At 44.3% G+C, this 20,476-nt stretch overlaps 1 protein-coding gene across 13 annotated transcripts in view; it reads right to left on the bottom strand.

Moving 5' to 3' along the window:
* KIAA1217 (KIAA1217 ortholog) overlaps positions 1 to 20,476 on the bottom strand; it is a 269,082-nt gene that overhangs the window by 222,129 nt on the left and 26,477 nt on the right. The window contains exon 1 of one of the 13 annotated variants that reach the window (XM_061585857.1): positions 616 to 642. The exons of the other annotated variants lie outside the window; for them this stretch is intronic. Within the exon in view, the coding sequence (XP_061441841.1) occupies positions 616 to 627 (12 nt within the window). The 5' untranslated portion in view covers positions 628 to 642. Of the gene's footprint in view, positions 1 to 615; positions 643 to 20,476 lie in introns of those variants that run through there. 13 annotated transcript variants of the gene reach the window in all.

The raw sequence follows: 20,476 nt of genomic DNA, 5'->3' as shown, positions 1-20,476 counted from the left end.
TCACCATGGTCTTTTGAGTCCACCCTCTTTTTAAAAAAGGGGGGGCAGAGCAAAGCAAAACATGCTTGCGGAGCAACAAAGGACTGTCAAACCAGTCACAGTGGAAACAGCATAAACTATCTCAATTATCTCCATAACTTAAAAGGACATGCTCTACAGTTTTGCAGCGCATTCCACAATGCACCATGTTCAAAAGAAGCCTACAGTCTACCAGTAACATTACAATTCACAGAACATCTACAGTACATTAAATACACTTCTAATGAGGGTAATGTTCAGTGTCGACAGAGTGAATTAACTGATAAGTCTCATTTGCCTTACGCAAGGCTAGGTACTCTTTTAGATGCCAAATCTTTGATAAAACATCCAGATATCTAAAATGCTATCTCAAACAATAACAACATTCCCATTTCCAGTCACACATGTCTGAAGAAATTAACTTCTCCTGCGTAATCAGTATAAGACATCTGGAAGCTACACAACAAAGCTGCAGATCTGAAACAAAAACTTCTGCTGTACCTGGTTAATTTGGTACACACCACAGGAACAGCAAAGAGATGAAAAGCTCCTTTTTCTCCTTGGACCCTTTGGCAGAGAACTAGCAGAGCAACTCACATCCAATTCCATAGTCTTGGTTTCCGCAATTTCTCAAACCTTTGAGGAAACCACCTCAAAGCTACATCACAGATGTCCAAAGATATCCCCTGCACCATGTATACAGAATGTGCACATTGAGACACAGCTGTGAGCAAATGTTCTTGCACGTTAGGGTGTAGATATGATTCACAAATAGAAAATACCGGTTTTTCATGGCTTGGCTTGCAGAGCAACCTTTGGGTGGGGCTGAAATGAAATGAATACAGGTGTTGGTATTAGACTCTATTAAAGACAAACTGCCTCTATCTACAAGGAAAAGTCCTTTTCCAAAACAAGCAAACAAACAAATCATACTTGTGGAAGTGGGCACCTCTCAAAATTGAGAAGAAAAGAATAAAGGGTTTGTGTTGACTTATAGGGACAAATAGGGCGGCCTTCCTTAAGGAGCATATGTTAATGTCTACCCCCCCTTTCTCTTTTCTGATAGCACATGGCCCATAGCCCGACTATAAGAGTGAAATCAAAATAACTGTTAAGGTTGACATCTGGGGTACGGTGGAGTTCACTACTCAAGGTCTTCTCCAATGAAATGAACATTCAGCACAAATAGTGATGTTACAACTGTTGTGCGCTTCCCAGAGCAGTGAGAAATTCCAAGGACAGCACCACTTGGATTTGGTTTTCTTCATATGAGAGAAAGGGCTGCAGCTCAGTGGTGGAGCATGTGCTTTGCATGCAGAAGGTTCCAGGTTAAATCTCAAGGTAGGTCTGGGAAAGGCTCCCTGTACGGAAACCACGAAGAGGTGCTGGCTGACTCAGTATAAGGCAGCAGAGAGCAGTGATGACAGGCAAAAAATTTCCTTCCCAACTCTTCCGTTAGTGGACATGTCAGCTGTAGCAACAATGCAAAGAGCAGCAATTGGATTCCACCCATTTTTTAAAGGATTGCTTTGCTTACAAATATGCAAGTAAAGCGTAAGTAGCAGGAAAGGGACACATCTGCAAGGCAGTGGAACTGCTTCCTTTGCATCAGATTCCTAAAGAGAGGTACCCCTCATTCCTAAAGTGCCTTAAGACAATTCATCTCCCAACCCCTCTCTTTCTTCAAAACTCGAAACTGCTGTTTTATAGCCTACCTTTCACATGATCCTCCCTTGGCAGGAGGGGTGTCTCCAGGGCTGGATTTAGGGACAAGAGGTAGCCCAGGCAACTACCTGGGACCCTGAACTTGGAGCAGGAGCAACTGCCATGGACTACCATATATAATATTCACTCAGCAGATTAAAGAAACAGTACAAATTTTCACTTGTAAAGATAATTTTCACTTGTAAAGCTGGCAACATGGACTTGCATGATCTGCAATGTATTCACTTGGGGGGGGGGGAAGGAAAATTTACAAACATCGCTGGCCCTTCAACAAATGTTATGCATATGAATGAGTGTGATCAGATCCGTGCATGCAAATTTATCATACTGAATGACAAAGATACATCGTGCATGCAAACCGTGCATAAAGTCGTCAAATGGGCAACAGCCATGTACTGGTATGCTCTAGTTCTGGATTTCCAGCATCAGGTCTGGGGTTGGTCTACATGGCCTCCAAGGCTCCTTCCAATTTTGTGATCCTATGGTTTGGAAGTACTCATTGTCTACTCCATAAAAATGTATGAACCAAAGGCCCATCTAGTCCAGCATCTTTTTCTCACAGGTAGCAGTAGTAGTATAGTTTACCAACCAGATGCCCACAGGAAGCCTGAAAGCAGGACCACAGCATGATGGCACTCTCCCCAATTGTGATTCCCAGCAACTGGCATTCAGAGGCATACTACCTCCAACAGGGGAGGTAGTACATAGCCATTATGGCTAGTAGCCATTGATAGATTTATCCTCCATCCTCTACCCAGAGGTAGGACAAACTACCCCACAAATCTATCCATGCAACTGAGATCACAAAAGTGCCTAAAGCAGGGATCAGCTGTACTGTCTCCAGGAGGTGCTTAAATAAATAATAATAAATAAAAATTACAGAGCAATGGCTGATAACATAACAAGCTGGTAACTGCCCTTCAACTCATAACTCTTTAATTGACTTCAGTGGGACTATATCAGTGCCAACAGTTTGCGAACAGTCCCCTAGGAGCACAATAATGATGTTTATTTCAATTAAAACACCTTCTCAGTCAAAAGCCTCAGCTTCTTAAAAATCCTCACTGAAATTAAAGCATGCAAATAAGAAAGATCAACTCTGTCACCATCCATCCCTTGCTGGAATAAGGAAGCAATTTATTAGTGCTATCCCAATCTCCAGAAGTCAAACTCAGAGCAGCTTACAACAGAAATAAGCAAATCTGCATTGCTAAAGTCCAACTGAAAACAATAAATCACATTTAAACAATCAATTCAAATACAATATATAAAAGCAGCCAAATGAACAAACAAACTTGAGGCAGTAATGTAATTCATCAAACATCAGCCTGGTTCGCATGTCATGCTAAGCCAAATGTGTGGGCTCCCAGGGAGGAGACAGCAGCTGCTTTGCTTCCACCCAAGCTGTTTTGTTGGTGCACAGCATTGAGTTAGGCCATTGTTTGTCTTAACATGTCATCCAAACTCAGGCTCGTGGTTTAGCTCTCTCCAGGCTAACCACAAGCTGCAACCAACATGGTTTACAACTTGTGGTAAGTCTGGAGAGAGCTAAACCACGCAGCCAGGGTCCCACAACTCACTGAGTTGAACTATGGGTGAGCTCAGTGCAGCGCAACAGCAAAACAACTAGGGAGAAGTGATCTCTTCCCTGGGAGCCCATATGCTCTAGCATTTGCATTAAGCCATTGTTTGGTTTAGAGTGGCATGCAAACCAGGCCATTAACAGCCTGCTGAAAGAAACAGGTTCTCCATTTTTGTCAAAAGGAGTTTAGAGAGGAGGCCCCACACAACTCATCTGGAGGTTTGTTCCATATCAGTGCAACCACCGCTGAAAAGGCCTGTCCATCATGCTCACTCACTGAACATTTCACAATGACACTGAGTGCAGGGTCAATATCGGAGTTTTGGGAGATCTATATAGGAGTATGGGGTCCTTGAGCCTGGAACTCCTGCTTTCAAAATATTGATAATAGCAACAGCTTTGGAAGATTTTTCACTCACCACTAGCAGCAAAGGCAAATGTGTGCATATAAAATGCCAAAGCAGAGAAAATGCATTTGTCACAGTAACTCAATGCCCCTAATACTGTACTAAACTTCTGGACTGAAGTCCACCCCCTCCCCAATGACCACCCAGACAGAAACAGTTGATGTGGCTATGGCAAACATGCACCACAGCAGCACCTGTGCTGGCTGGGTCCCACCAGTACTAACGCTGGTCTTTGCAGCATCCTTTCTTTTCATTAAAAAAAAATTGTATAGTTAGGGAGTGACCAGTATGGCATCTACATGGTCGCAGATGTTCATTTTATAATTTTTATTTCAAAAATGTGTTACCCTTTTCTACAAGACGATTGTGCTTATTCCCATGTCAACCTGTTTGGCATCAGGGCAGCCGAGCAGATTTTATTCCTGTAATCATGATGGTATGCTATGATTTTAGTGAGTTTAAGATGTGAAACTGCACATGCCCAGAGTGTTCCTGCTCCCCCCTATATAAGGGTTGCCATACTGTTTATTTTTTGCTCTAATCTATCAGGAGTGCAGAAGCGGTTGTAAAACACAGAAAGGTGGTAGGAGAAATGTCAGTTGTGTCCTTCACAACTGAAGTAATACAAATGGTGATCTAAAATTCCCCCCACCCACTCCCCCTAAGATCATTAAGTCTGGGTTCTAAAAATGCCTAGTTGCACCCATGGTTAAAATATGGAACAAATTGCAATAAAGTACCTTGGAAATGCGCATGAGGTATTTTCTAAATGCCCTGTTGTTCAATATTACCGAAGGGGTTTTAACAATTAGGCTGCTACTATACTGAACTCGATGAGAGCTTTCCCTCTTATGCTCTGCTGCAGAGGCAGGCAATTTGTACAGCATGGTACAATCATAAAAAGAGTTAAAGATCAGCAGCTTATTTGCATGTTCTATTTGCACATTGTTAGCAAAATTTACATGAACAAGTTAGCCTCGAAGTCCCATCTCAACATCTGCAAAAATGAAGATCCCATGATATCAATTTACTTTCTGATAGCTGAGCCTTTCAAACACCTCCCAGAGGGATAGCCCTGTTAGTCAGCTGCAGCACAAATAACAAAGCACATTGTGGCACCATAAATACTAACAGATTTATTGTGACATCTGCTACAATGAACTAGTCTACTGTGTCAGATGTACACATTTTGGTGATCCTGTCAGCCTCCTCTTCAGAATCATGAGATATAGCAATTCGCTTTCAAGGGAGGTTCTGGAATCCACCAGACTCCTAAGAGGCAATCCTGGGTTTATACTGTCTAGCCAGACTAAAGAAATCATTGTGACCACCACTTTCATTTTAAGATGGTCTTAAAAATGTTACAGCTTCTTTTAAATCTGATTGCATCTTTCACCTTAACTACTAGACAAAATATTGTGGAGCTTGGCAATTCATGTCAGGACCACTGCATTGACACAACCCTTTCTCGCTATTCAAGCATGGATAGTTAGATACATAACCTCAGGCACACCAGGTAGCATGCAACATTGCTAGCACTGCTGCACGTAACAAAGCAATTGCCAGTGGTTTCTGCCTGAGAATAAGGCACTACAAAGCTGCTCCCCAAAAGGCTTTTGGGGCTCACACACACACACTGATTGATGCATGATAGCTTGGCCAACTGCAGGTATGTATAGTTTCACTGGGGGCACTGCTGCAGCATCCCACAGTGCTACACAGCTCAGCAGGATTGTGAACAGATCCCACTGCAAATACAGTATTAGGCAATATACCAGGTCCTTAATGCAAAATAAGAACATAAGAACATAAGAACATAAGAAGAGCCTGCTGGATCAGGCCAGTGGCCCATCTAGTCCAGCATCCTGTTCTTACAGTGGCCAACCAGGTGCCTGGGGGAAGCCCGCAAGCAGGACCCGAGTGCAAGAACACTCTCCCCTCCTGAGGCTTCCGGCAACTGGTTTTCAGAAGCATGCTGCCTCTGACTAGGGTGGCACAGCACAGCCATCATGGCTAGTAGCCATTGATAGCCCTATCCTCCATGAATTTGTCTAATCTTCTTTTAAAGCCATCCAAGCTGGTGGCCATTACTGCATCTTGTGGGAGCAAATTCCATAGTTTAACTATGCGCTGAGTAAAGAAGTACTTCCTTTTGTCTGTCCTGAATCTTCCAACATTCAGCTTCTTTGAATGTCCACGAGTTCTAGTATTATGAGAGAGGGAGAAGAACTTTTCTCTATCCACTTTCTCAATGCCATGCATAATTTTATACACTTCTATCATGTCTCCTCTGACCCGCCTTTTCTCTAAACTAAAAAGCCCCAAATGCTGCAACCTTTCCTCGTAAGGGAGTCGCTCCATCCCCTTGATCATTCTGGTTGCCCTCTTCTGAACCTTTTCCAACTCTAGAATATCCTTTTTCAGATGAGGCGACCAGAACTGTACACAGTATTCCAAATGCGGCCGCACCATAGATTTATACAACGGCATTATGATATCGGCTGTTTTATTTTCAATACCTTTCCTAATTATCGCTAGCATGGAATTTGCCTTTTTCACAGCTGCCGCACACTGGGTCGACATTTTCATCGTACTGTCCACTACAACCCCGAGGTCTCTCTCCTGGTCGGTCACCGCCAGTTCAGACCCCATGAGCGTATATGTGAAATTCAGATTTTTTGCTCCAATATGCATAATTTTACACTTGTTTATATTGAATTGCATTTGCCATTTTTCTGCCCATTCACTCAGTTTGGAGAGGTCTTTTTGGAGCTCTTCGCAATCCCTTTTTGTTTTAACAACCCTGAACAATTTAGTGTCGTCAGCAAACTTGGCCACTTCACTGCTCACTCCTAATTCTAGGTCATTAATGAACAAGTTGAAAGTACAGGTCCCAATACCGATCCTTGAGGGACTCCACTTTCTACAGCCCTCCATTGGGAGAACTGTCCGTTTATTCCTACTCTCTGCTTTCTGCTTCTTAACCAATTCCTTATCCACAAGAGGACCTCTCCTCTTATTCCATGACTGCTAAGCTTCCTCAGAAGTCTTTGGTGAGGTACCTTGTCAAACGCTTTTTGAAAGTCTAAGTACACTATGTCCACTGGATCACCTCTATCTATATGCTTGTTGACACTCTCAAAGAATTCTAATAGGTTACTGAGACAGGACTTTCCCTTGCAGAAGCCATGCTGGCTCTGCTTCAGCAAGGCTTGTTCTTCTATGTGCTTAGTTAATCTAGCTTTAATAATACTTTCTACCAGTCTTCCAGGGACAGAAGTTAAGCTAACTGGCCTGTAATTTCCGGGATCCCCTCTGGATCCCTTTTTGAAGATTGGCGTTACATTTGCCACTTTCCAGTCCTCAGGCACGGAGGAGGACCCAAGGGACAAGTTACATATTTTAGTTAGCAGATCAGCAATTTCACCTTTGAGTTCTTTGAGAACTCTCGGGTGGATGCCATCCGGGCCCGGTGATTTGTCAGTTTTTATATTGTCCATTAAGCTTAGAACTTCCTCTCTCGTTACCACTATTTGTCTCAGTTCCTCAGAATCCCTTCCTGCAAATGTTAGTTCAGGTTCAGGGATCTGCCCTATATCTTCCACTGTGAAGACAGATGCAAAGAATTCATTTAGCTTCTCTGCAATCTCCTTATCGTTCTTTAGTACACCTTTGACTCCCTTATCATCCAAGGGTCCAATTGTCTCCCTAGATGGTCTCCTGCTTTGAATGTATTTATAGAATTTTTTGTTGTTGGTTTTTATGTTCTTAGCAATGTGCTCCTCAAATTCTTTTTTAGCATCCCTTATTGTCTTCTTGCATTTCTTTTGCCAGAGTTTGTGTTCTTTTTTATTTTCTTCATTCGGACAAGACTTCCATTTTCTGAAGGAAGACTTTTTGCCTCTAAGAGCTTCCTTGACTTTGGTCGTTAACCATGCTGGCATCTTCTTGGCCCTGGCGGTACCTTTTCTGATCTGCGGTATGCACTCCAGTTGAGCTTCTAATATAGTGTTTTTAAACAACTTCCAAGCATTTTCGGGTGATGTGACCCTCTGGACTTTGTTTTTCAGCTTTCTTTTTACCAATCCCCTCATTTTTGTGAAGTTTCCTCTTTTGAAGTCAAATGTGACCGTGTTGGATTTTCTTGGCAATTGGCCAGTTACATGTATGTTTAATTTAATAGCACTGTGGTCACTGCTCCCAATCGGTTCAACAACACTTACATCTCGCACCAGGTCCCGGTCCCCACTGAGGATTAAGTCCAGGGTTGCCATCCCTCTGGTCGGTTCCATGACCAACTGGTCTAGGGAATAGTCATTTAGAATATCTAGAAACTTTGCTTCTTTGTCATGACTGGAACACATATGCAGCCAGTCTATGTCCGGGTAGTTGAAGTCACCCATTACTACCACATTTCCTAGTTTGGATGCTTCCTCAATTTCATATCTCATCTCAAGGTCTCCCTGAGCATTCTGATCAGGGGGACGATAGATCGTTCCCAATATTAAGTCCCTCCTGGGGCACGGTATCACCACCCACAATGATTCTGTGGAGGAGTCTGCCTCTTTTGGGGTTTCGAGCTTGCTGGATTCAATGCCTTCTTTCACGTATAGAGCGACTCCGCCACCAATACGTCCTTCCCTGTCCTTCCGATATAGTTTATATCCAGGGATAACCGTATCCCACTGGTTTTCTCCATTCCACCAGGTCTCGGTTATGCTCACTATATCAATGCTCTTCTCTAAGACCAAGCACTCCAGTTCTCCCATCTTGGTTCGGAGGCTCCTAGCATTAGCGTACAGGCACTTGTAAGCAGTGTCTCTCTTCAAGTGTCTTTGGCACTTGTGGTTAGGCCTGTGGTAATTTTGCTTTTCTGAATTTATATCCTGTGCCCCTGCTCTCACAATGCCTACTTCTAGGCCTACCCCTTTTAAAATTTCATCATTTCTTTGGTTTTTATCCCAGGGGGGAGGTTTATTCCGAACCGGACCTTTCTCAGCTCCTGTCGGGTTTCCCCCCTCAGTCAGTTTAAAAGCTGCTCTGCTACCTTTTTAATTTTAAGTGCCAGCAGTCTGGTTCCATTCTGGTTCAAGTGGAGCCCGTCCCTTTTGTACAGGCCCGGCTTGTCCCAGAATGTTCCCCAGTGCCTAACAAATCCGAACCCTTCCACCCGACACCATCGTCTCATCCACGCATTGAGACTGCGAAGCTGGGCCTGTCTGGCTGGTCCTGCGTGTGGAACTGGTAGCATTTCAGAGAAAGCCACCTTGGAGGTCCTGGCTTTCAGCATCCTACCTAGCAACCTAAATTTTGCTTCCAGGACCTCACGGCTGCATTTCCCCATGTCGTTGGTGCCAACGTGCACCATGACCACTGACTCCTTCCCAGCACTGTCTACCAAACTATCTAAACGATGGGCGATATCCGCAACCTTCGCACCAGGCAGGCAAAACACCTTGCGGTCTACATGCCCATCACACACCCCACTGTCTATGTTCCTAATGATCGAATCACCCACTACAAGGATCCCTCCACCCCCTGGAGATATATCCTCAGCACGAGAGGATAGCTGCTCATCCCCCAAGGAATGGGTCCCTTCTAAGGGATCATTTCCCTCTTCCTCAGCTGGATGCTCTCCTTCCCCGAGACCATCGTTCTCCATGATAGCAGGAGAGCTATCACCGTTGGAGTGGGACACAGCTATAACGTCCCTGAAGGCCTCCTCCACACACATCTCTGCCTCTCTCAGCTTTTCCAGGTCCACCACCTTGGCCTCAAGGAAATGAAGTCGTTCCCGGAGAGCCAGGAGCTCATTGCACTAAGAGCATACCCACAACTTCTGTCCAACAGGCAGATAGTCGTACATGCTGCAGGCGGTGCAAAACACTGGAAAGCCCCCACACCCCTGCTGGCTTCTTACCTGCATAGTTTTGTTTAAGGTTTATTACGTCAATGGGTTGGAGACTGTGGTTTATTTGAGGTCAGGGAACAGACGGGCAGAGTGGGGGGCCCTGGCCTCCTCGCCCTGCTGCCGAACTCGCTCTGCTGTTTAACTCGCCTTGATGCTTTGTCAGCTGGGGCTCCCTCTAGCTCGTGGAGCAGGCTCCCTCGCTAGGGTGCTCTGACTTTATATGTGTGGCTGGTTCCTCCCAGCTACTGCTGCCAGCCAATGATGTGTTACTTGAGGCTGATGGCTATCAGCTGGGGCTTAACTCTTTAGTATTCTCTCAGGCTTCCTTCCTTCCTGAGCGAGGGGCGGGGCTGTTTAAGCTTTTGGCTGCTTTTAATCTAATCAAGGGGCTGTGCCTTCCAGGCAAGTCTTTTGTGTTTGTTGTTTTCCCACCTAGAACAGCCTGACCTTTCTTTAACCTAGGGAAACAGAGCTTGTGGTTGTGTTTCAGGAAGGCTGAAGCTGCCCTTTTTAGCAAGGACTGAGCTGACTCTCTCCCTGTATGTGTCAGTGGAGTTTCCTTTTCCCCCTTCTCTCCGACTGGAATTTAGCCTTGTTTACAGTGTCCCCTGAAGCTTTCCTGCTAGGGTGGTGTTGAAAACTAGCTTTCTATGGGCTTCCTTCTCCTAGGATCTGTCTCCTAAGATATAGGTTCTTTCAGGATTTGGCTCCTAGCTCAGGGTGACCTTGGGCTGCCCTTATTACTTATTGCTCTGAGCTGTTTTACTTCAATTAAATAATGGAATAAATGGGAGCTACTTACCCTCTTTTTGCTCTGCTGCTTAACTCGCCTTGATGCTTTGTCAGCTGGGGCCTTGATGCTTTGTCAGCTGGGGCCTTGACGCTTCGTCAGCTGGGGCTCCCTCTAGCTCGTGGAGCAGGCCGGTGTCAGGTGATGCAAGGCTCAAACACGTCCTGCAGGTTGAACATTGATTCCCTGCTCCAGGAGCGGCTAACAAGGCTGTGGGTCATATCCACATACCCCCAAATGTTGTTTTGTGCTCCTCCTCAATTTGCCATTAAAAATTAAAAATTGCATCTGTGTTTATATAGACCCCCCAAAGCTTGCAGTTTTTTTTTTTAAAAAAGAAATAAAATATTTATTTTTACTCTCCATTCCCACGGAATGCAATGATTACGTGATGCTCTCTTCTCCAGGTGTTTGTCCCATTGAGAGGTTAAACCTCTCCAGCACTCAGACCTGTGATTCCTAAGAGCAGAAGACCTATCTGTACAAGAGCCACATAATGTTCATTCCTCATCTGCAAGGAAATGATCCTTCAGTGCGGCAGCACCTGCTCTCTGGAACTCCCTGCCCAGTAAGATATTAGGCAGACACCTTCACTGCATTTGTATGCAATTTTTTTTTTGTTTAGACAAGCCTACCAAGACATGGAAGTTAACATGCAATTTTAATATGCAATTTTACTACGCATATACATTTTAAAGCTGCTGGCTTTACTTATATTTTGATAAATTTTACATCCACTTATTTTTAATGTTAGATTGTTTTTGTTGATTAAGCATTACAGTGGAGGCTGATGGCTCCATGTCAGCGGGACAGTGAAATCCACTATGGGTTTTAGTCTGAATTTTCAAGGAGCTTCAACACCTAGGACAGCTCCTTGAAAGTTCAGACTAAAACCCGGAGTGGATTCCACTGCCCCAGTGACATGAAACCACCACCCACAACTGACGCAGTAAATAAATCTTATTAATTTTTTAATTTTTATTTATTTATTATTTAATTTGTATCCCACCCTTCCTCCTAGCATGAGCCCAATCTTTATTCATAAGGGAACAGACTGGCTGCAATAAAGGAATCTGAAAGGTTTTTGCTTTGCATTCAATAATGGTGAATTGCATGCACAGCTCAAAGTCCAATAAAATAACCACAGTCAGACCACTAAATGTTGCTTTGTTGATAGGCATTTCTATATTAATGGGCTGCAGATGCTTCCTGTGCCTAACAAACAGGCATCTCATCACTCATCAACAGCTGTTAACTTGTTGCTTTTTTCTTTTCTTTATTTTCCTTTTTAAAAAGAACAACCAATGTTTGAAAAAAAAATAAAACCAGGGAACCTCTTCTGCAAAATATTTAATGCGACACAAACCCCCTCAGAAAAAAAATGCACAGTAAAAGCATACAGCACACAGATTCACATTAAATAGCTGTGTGTTATTTAAAACTATTATTTCAAAAGAGCAGTAATGGGGGGCATTTGATCAAATATGCATAGCTGTTTCTAACATGTATTTTAAAGCTGTACAGTTATAATTATCAAACAACTGCACTTGCACTCCACTCTATTGCTTAAGGTTTTTTTTATGTGGAAACGAGTGGTTTTTTGCACACTGAAGCTAAGGAACATCTTTCCCTTTCTTTCTGCATTACCGACGCAGTCCTACTTAAATAAGCCAGTTAATGACATTAACATAGCTATTTATACAATCTTTTTTAAAAAAGCAATGCTTATTCTAACTTATTCTAATCAGAGTCAAATATTTGTTCCTTCTGTGAGTAATTTATTACTAATTACAACAGATGGGTAGATGACATTAGCCAGCAACTAAAAATAGCACTGCTCTAAAATAAACCTAGTCAAACGATAATGTTTGCAAACCTCTGTGAGAATATAATGCAGGCATACAAGTTGCTAGGTCTAGCGCAGGGCTGTGAGATCGAAGGGCATTCTGGTTGCTGATCTGACAGTGAGAGCCATATCTAAGCACATCCTTTTGGAAGGGGCAAACAAGTGGACAGAGAGACCAAAGCATAAATGGTATCACTACGGAACTGTGAATGGAAACACTAACGCAGTGGTTCCCAACCTGGGGGCCGGGACCCCCAGGGGGGCCGCAAAGTAATCCAGAGGGGGCCATGAACCGTAAAGAAATGAATTATTTATTAATTTTTTAAAAAAAATTCTTCACTCCCTCGACACTGTATGCTTCCCACTGGTGCTGCACACCTCCCCTTTGCTCCAAATGAGAGGGGAGGCCTTTTGCTGAAGCACCAGAGCGTCTTTCAGGCGCACTAAGGGTAGGCATCTGCCTATAAAATACATGGCGGATGCCAAAGGAGGCTGAGAGTGGAGCTACCAGGAAGAAGGCGGGATTACTATCACTGATTCCTGTCTCTTTGTACTGCCGCTACTGGCAGCACCCTTACTTAGAATGAGAGGAGAGAGCTTTTTGTGAAGCAAAAAGAAGCAAGCCTGCAAAGAAAGTCTGCTTTCCCCCTTCCTTCCTGGCAGCCAGCCTGCCTCCCTGGGGGGAGGGGGTCACAAAAAAAATTTCAGCTTATAAAGAGGGTCCCGTACTCATAAAGGTTGGAACCACTGCACTAACGCTAGCTCCAGGGCTCTTTATATCTGTGTCCTCTGAAGAACTGAGACAGCATGGTGGAGAGCAGAGACGGGGAATCTTTGTTGCTGTTGTTGTTGTTGTTGAAGATAACATGCCCCTGGGGTGCTCCAACAAAGCCCACATGCCAGCAGTGGGCAGAGCCAGAACACAAAGTGGATGGAGCCAGGGTCCAAGGCAGGGATGGGATTCACTCCCCGCCAATCCGATCCGCCCTGCTCACCCCTGGCATCACGGAGAAAGAGGAGGCTAGAGGGAAGGGGTCCTCCCCGGGTGGAAGGATACAGCTGCTACCACAGCAAAAGCCTCCTGGAGCAGGGGCAGACCACACAGGAGGAACAGGAAGAGGAGGTGCCACACCATGGGGCAAGCAACAGGCTACAAGCTAGGATGGGTGAAAAATCCGCTTAATTCTGACCACGGGGGTGCTGGTGTTGGAATTAAGTGGATATTTGCCCATCCTAGCCTGCAACCTATCGCTTCCCCTGTGGAGTGGAACCTCCTCTTCCTGTTCTTCCTCCTCCTCCTCCTCCATGGTCTGGCCCTGCTGGGGAGGCTTTCGCCACAACAGCTGCTCTATCTTTCCACCTGGGGAGAGCCCCTTCTCTCCTGCCTCCTCCTTCCCTGTGATGCCAGGGGTGAACGGGGCAGAGTGAATAGATGGGGGGATCCCATCCCTAGTGGTAGGCAGAATTTGCCAAACTGCATACCTCCCCCTCTCTGTCTGTGCCACCCCATTTCTCTTTCTCTCTGCATCCCTGCATCACACTTTCTGTGCTTTCACCCCTCCCTCCATAATCGATCTCCCCCATTTTTTCCAACTTCCATTAACACAAATTGGGACTGATCATTCTCAAAGGGAACCTCCCCCCATTCCACCACTCTGTCCATGTCTGTTTCCGCTTCTCTCCCTCCAGGCTCCCCATCTCAGCCTGCAGATCTTTGCCAGGGCCCATCAAAGACATTTGAGGCAAACAAAAAAAGATGGTGACTCCTGCCTGTTCCATCCACAGAAGCCAACTGGACTGACAGCTGAATCTTACCAACAGTGGAGATGTGATAGTGTCTTCCACTACATTTGAGGCAGAAGGTGGTCACCTCACTTTGCCTAATGGTAGGGCTGGCCCTGCTCATTGCAAAGCTTTTCTCGCTCTCAACTCACCATGTGGCAGCCACATCTTCTTTATCTCCCAATATGGAAAAGGAAGCCATTTCCAAAGGGAATCTGGAGAGGACGAGTGGGCCCACAGAGTGAGCCACATGAAATAAAATCCCCACTCAACCACAGAGCTCAGTGGGTGATCTTGGCCCAATTGCTATTTTGCTGCTTGACCTACCTCACAGGGTTGTTGAAAGGGGGAACCATAGGTGCCACCCTGATCTCCTTGGAGAAAGGGTGGGGTAAAACAATCTTTCTGGCCAACTCACTGGTTCGACACACTGACTGTGTTTTGACAATCGTATAGTAAGCCAAAATACAATCAAGCCTCATTCCACCACACATAGCCACTTTGCTCTTCCCTTTGCCCAAGTGAGCAAACAAACCTGGAAATCTCCAGTTCATTTCATTTCGTCCAAACTGGGAAACTATGGTCAATGGCTTCAGATCAAGCCATGATGTAAAACTAACTTTAAACCATGAAATGTTCTGAATGCATTCAACATAGTTTCTCAGTTCAGTTGTAATGGGAAACTGAGGCTGTGTACACACTACCCCATTTGTAGCAGATAAATGTAGTTTTTCCCAATCCAGAATTGTTCATGCGCGATATGCTGCTTTCAGTCTAGATTGATTCTACAGCCTGTTGTCCACAAGAGTGGTTGTGGTTACTTGATAAGTGTTTGAAAATTCTTCCTTTGATTAGGTTATCCACGCCTTTTCCTCTCTGCACATGCCCCAGGAGAATAAAGGAGGAAGTGGTGATTGCAGTCGAGGTATCTGCCCACCCACAATGTTATTGGGCTGGTATGGATACACCCCTCTCCCATTTCCAGGACCACCTATATCTGTTTTCAAATGGACACACTGTGGGGTCATGCAGAATCAATCTGCAATGAGCTTTTATTTTTGGAATAAAATCACAGTTTCTCAAGAAGCTCTTTTCAAGGGCAAAAAATATGCAGTAGATCTATACTGTGTGTGGACTATGTAGAAAAATCTCAATTGATTCTAGAATAAAGTGTTGTGTGTACGCAGCCTAAGTTAACAGCTTATTTGCCAGCTCATGAAATGCGACTGCATTCAGGCTAATGAAACCTATTCACACGTCAGCTTACTAACACACCTGATGAGTGGTCTGTGTTACAAACAATTAAATGTATACTAGGTATGCATGATGCCACAAGTACCAGTCCCCTTCTTAAGCAAAATGATTGCCTCAAAAACAGGAGTATGTCTTGCTTTGATAACATTACTATAGCTAACAGATACAAAAGTAACATGAAATATTCATAATAAATATTTTTTTCACAATTTAACTTTTAATATGACCTGAAGTGAGCCTTTAGGCTTTACTAAATCTTGTGACCCACACCCAGAAATTTCTGCCCACAAAACCTACTTGCCTCCTGCACAGAAATGGTGCCTCTATCTGAGGTTTCCCAAAGTGTGGCACTGGGACAAATATTAGGGAGTACGATCTGTGCAAAGGAAGGTAATTTTAGCTCTTTGAGTCTGCTGTTGCACCATCAAAGTATGGCTACATAAACACTATACATTGAAACCACCCCCCAAGAATCCTGGGAACTGTGGTTTGAGGGTGCCGGAAATTGTAGCTCTGTGAGGGCAAACTACAGTTCCCAGGATTCTTGGGGGGTGCTTTCAATGTATGGTGTATATGTAGAGAATATATGCATGTAGGGGAGAGAGAGAGAGAGGAGAGACAAGGGACCTGAGCTCCTGTGCAGGATAGGCACTGCAGGATATGTGTTGGTGGGTTTCCATCCCCTAGGTACGAGGAAGCAGGGCTGAAAAGTGTTGGGTGTTTTATTTTTACAAATGACTGGAAAATTAGATTGTGAATGAAGAGGAATGAACCAAAGAAAGGCCACACACAAACTGTAAATAGCATCTCCCCTGGGGTGTAAATAAAAAGAACCACATCAAAGCAGTCAGCCCCTTTTTGCTTGGTGTACCAAGATGCCAAAAACAAAACAAAACACCCAGTCATGAATTTTACTAAATTGGTGCAATTTAATGAGGAAGTGCAGACTGAGTATAAGAGGTGGGAGGATATACACTACAAAACACGGCTGCACTCGCAGGCAATGACAGGGTGGGGGGTTCTCCCCTCCCCATCTGTTGTGCTGTTTCAGCAAGTGCATTCACCAAAGACAAAAGGAACAGAACATGCTTTCAGCAGGAGAGTTGCCTGCATTATTTACTTTTGATCTCCTAAACAGATCTCTGCAAAGGAGGTTTAAACCTCAAGGATTAAAAGGAGATGGAACTAACTGACCGGGTGTGTCCAGCTCAGTCTGCTTTTGTGCAGAAGGGTGCATGAATTAAAAAAAGCCTTAATATACTCATTATACTCAGACCTCTTGGGTCTGACAATTACACACAACTCTGTTTACATTGATAATGCTCAAAGCAAAGACATTGTCCATTAGTGAAATTCCCCATCCTGTTTGCACCAATACAGATAAACAAATATGCTGTGTGTGAGCTTTCTGCTGCCACAGTATCTTGCAGGTGCAGAACCGATTACTTAGGAGGGGCAGTATGCTTCAAGAAACAAAATCTTATTTATGGGCTCCTCCCTTTTAAAGGTTCCTATTAACAAAGATTACAGGCTTGCCCACAATGTATTTGAGATCAAAGTTTGCTTAAATCTCTGTTTTTCAGATGGGCATGTTCCAAGGTCATTTTCTGCTACCCTCGCCCAGATAATTTTGGAACTTGGCATTTTTTAAACTTCCCAACCCTCCCCTCGCCCCACCCCAAGAAACCTTTTCCAGATTAGCTTGTCTGCATGGAGGCCATGTGCCTCACAGGGGTTCCATGGCTCATTCTACTCTCAGTTCACACAGGATACCAGTGAGGCCTAGAAGATGCTCCTGTGGTGCACATGCGTGTAAGGGAGTAGTTATGGTGGGCAAGCTCACTTCAGAAAACCTCATGCACACATTACTGACCAACTTGTTGAGAAAAACCCTGATAAGCTTTGAGGAACCCTCTGAGTGGTCTAAAAACATAGGAAGCTGTTTTATTCCAGGTTAGACTACTGGGCCAAATTCACACCATACTTTTATTCTACTAATATTCCATTTTAAACAGTCATCCCAAAGAATCCTGGGAAGGGTGTTGAGAGTTGTTAGGAGACCCCTATTCCCCTCACAGAGTTACAACTGCCAGAGTGGTTTAACAGTTAGCCCCTCTTCCCAGAGAATTCTGTGAATTGTACCTCTATGAGGGGAATAGGGGTCTCCTAACCACTCTCAGAACCCTTCACAAATTACACTTCCCAGGATTCTTTGGGGGAAGCCATGATTGATTAAAGTGGAATAATGGCAGAATAAATGTATGGCATGAATATGATCTAAGTCTGTCTTGTCTTGTATTGGCAGTGGCTCTCCAGGGTCTCTGGAAGATCTTGAAGGAGGGGCCTTTTATATGCAACACATGTGCTCTGCATACCCCTGAGGTATGGCCCCTCCCCCAAATCACAGCCTTAAAAAAATGAACTTGGGACCTTATACATGTGAAGCATGTTCTCTACCACAGGGCTATGGTCTCTCTCCAAAACCATAGCCTCAATAAATTGAATCTGGGATCTTCTACATGTAAAAAAATGTGCTCTACCATTGAGTTATGGCTCTTCCCCAAAGCCATAGCATTAAGCTGTGGCTGGGGAACCTGTGGCCCTCCAAACATTGTTGCACTACAATTCTTGTCAGCCCCAGCCAGCATGACTGAAGGCCAGGAATTATAGGAGTTGTAGTCCAATAACATCTAGAGCAGCCTTTTCCAATCTTGAGCCCCCAGATATCTTGGACTCCAACTCCCATCTTCCCCAGGTAGCATGGCTAATGGTTAGGGAAGATGGAAGCTGTAGTCCAGCAACATCTGAAGACCCAAGGTTGGGAAAGTCTGATCTAGATGAACAGAGGCTCCATATATTTATGCTTTCAGCACAAAAATGAATAAGAGTGATCATCACATCAGCATGGCTTTCTGAAAGCGCCCCACAGCAAGTGTCAGCTTTGCTTTGACAGTCCCACCAAACTGATCACCAAGAGTCACACAAAAAAGGAGTCCTGGTTCCTCATCATGCAGAAGAGGGCAAACCACCGCTTGAGAACGAAGTCAGTGCTAGACTTGGCGAGACCAAGAAACAGCTTAGAATGTGTGGGGCATGAGGTGGACGATGCCACATGATAACAGTGGTGTTTTTAAGGCATCATGCTCCCCCCAATGAAAACACACCCTGCCTGCTGAAGATTGGCCAGCTAGTGCAAAAGCAGACCAAAATAGCTATATCCAGTTTCCTCTGCGCTTTTCTTCACACCTGAATCCATTTCTCCTTGATATTAAACATGCCCAGATAAGCTCTTGGCAGTGACTCCGTGGTTTTTCAGCCCAGGACATGTCTCAAAGAGCATTGCAAGAAAACTAATACAGAGGAGAAGCTGCTGATATGAGGAGCAACTAAACAAAGCCCAGTCAGGCCAGCTAAAAAGCAAAGGATGGCAGCATGGCCAGGATAAGTCCTACACAGATACGAGAGAATGCCAAGAGATTCTTCTGAAACAATATGCTTCTGTCGTCTCCCGTTGGAAAGCAGCCCCCACACCATGGCAAACTCCCGGGAACATTGGAAACAGACTCTGGTGCAGGGTAAGGGGCTGCGATCAGGAGAGAGAAAAACTGGCTGATATATAGAAGCGACTGTATATGTCTCCAGAGGCTCTTCGGATTGATTGCACATAATCCAAAGAGCTCAAAACAACTACACAAAGAGAAAGAACACGTTGAACTGTATCACAAAGGAAAAAAACAAAGCAGTGATGGGTGAATTGCCTTCAGCTTCATCTGGAATTGAGTTTGGCAAACTGAGTTTTTTTAAAAATAGAAAATAGCTCATCCCCCATCCTCCCCTATGCCCAGTTCTGAAATATGGATCCTATCATCCTCTTGCTGATGTCATCAGGTGAGCAACAGGGACTGAATCCTTTCCCCCAATATCCTATGACTGTCCTCTTTGTAAGGCCATCTACTTTCTACTTACTTGACAGTGGCAGAGATGGAGACATCTTCCTGGAGGCCACTTGGAGTGGATTGTGGTTCCCTTTCTAACAGCTTGAATACTGCAATGGCAGCAAACAAGGCATCAATCACTCAGGAAAATGTAGTTTTCAGGTGCGCCTATGAACATTAGCACCTAGACACTACATGTCCCAAGGCTTAAGAACATAAAAGAGCCCTGCTGGATCAGACCAGATCTAGTCTGGCATCATGTTCTCACAGTGGTCCACCAAATGCCTTTGGGAATCCCAATTAGGGATGGAAAGATCTGTCCATTTCAGTTCTCTCAGTTTCTCATTTTCCCAATCTTAAATTCAGTTCTTTACATTTCTGCAGCAATTTGTGATTTTTTTTAAAATTCTCATGAAAATTCTTCAACATTTCAGTGTGAATTTCTCCTAATAAACACATTTTTCTGGGCAGTTTTCACTAACTTACATATTTTTGCAAGCAATTTCTCATCATATTCATTTCTGGATGTCATCGTCACTAATATATTCATTTCTATCCATATTTCCTCCTAATATACACATTTTTATGAACATAGTTTGGTAGGAGAACTGTACAGGAAAATTAGGAAAAGTATGGATTTCAAAGGACGGCTATGTTTCGGTTCTCATATCAAATTTCCCACCCATCCCTAATCCCAATATAAATCAATTTATGCTTTCTAAATCAAGAATATTCTAAGCCATGTAAAGTACAAGCATTAGTAACTAATTCTAGTGGAGTTTTTTAAACCAGTTTCTAGGATCCACATATTTAGGACAGTCCAGCAAGAACAAGACATGAAACGTAGAGCAGGGCTAGGAAAACAAATGGAGACTCAGTTCTTGGTAGCCCCATCCCATTGAGTTTCATGGTGCAAAGTAAATGGGCTCCAATCTGCAAAACTACTGAGGGAGCCGGCCCTATCATTAGGCAGAGTGAGGTAATAGCCTCAAGTTGCAGGTGCTGAGAGGCAGCAGTTGCAGCTACCCCCTCCCCCGAGCTGTTCCTCCTGAGCCCCCTGACCATTTCCATCTGTTAGAAATCAGAGCTATGTGTACCACAGGCCTACTGTACATCCCCCTAAACTAGCTTGCTGTGTTCAGGTGCACTGGAGGATGCTATCCTGTTGCCAGTGTTCTGGTAAGATTCAAGTGCAAGGCCAGTCCGTTTGTGGAACTGGGGGGAGA

Source organism: Rhineura floridana, chromosome 10 (genome assembly GCF_030035675.1).
Source record: "Rhineura floridana isolate rRhiFlo1 chromosome 10, rRhiFlo1.hap2, whole genome shotgun sequence".
NCBI lineage: Eukaryota > Metazoa > Chordata > Lepidosauria > Squamata > Rhineuridae > Rhineura > Rhineura floridana.
This window is presented reverse-complemented; position numbering and strand designations above follow the sequence as displayed.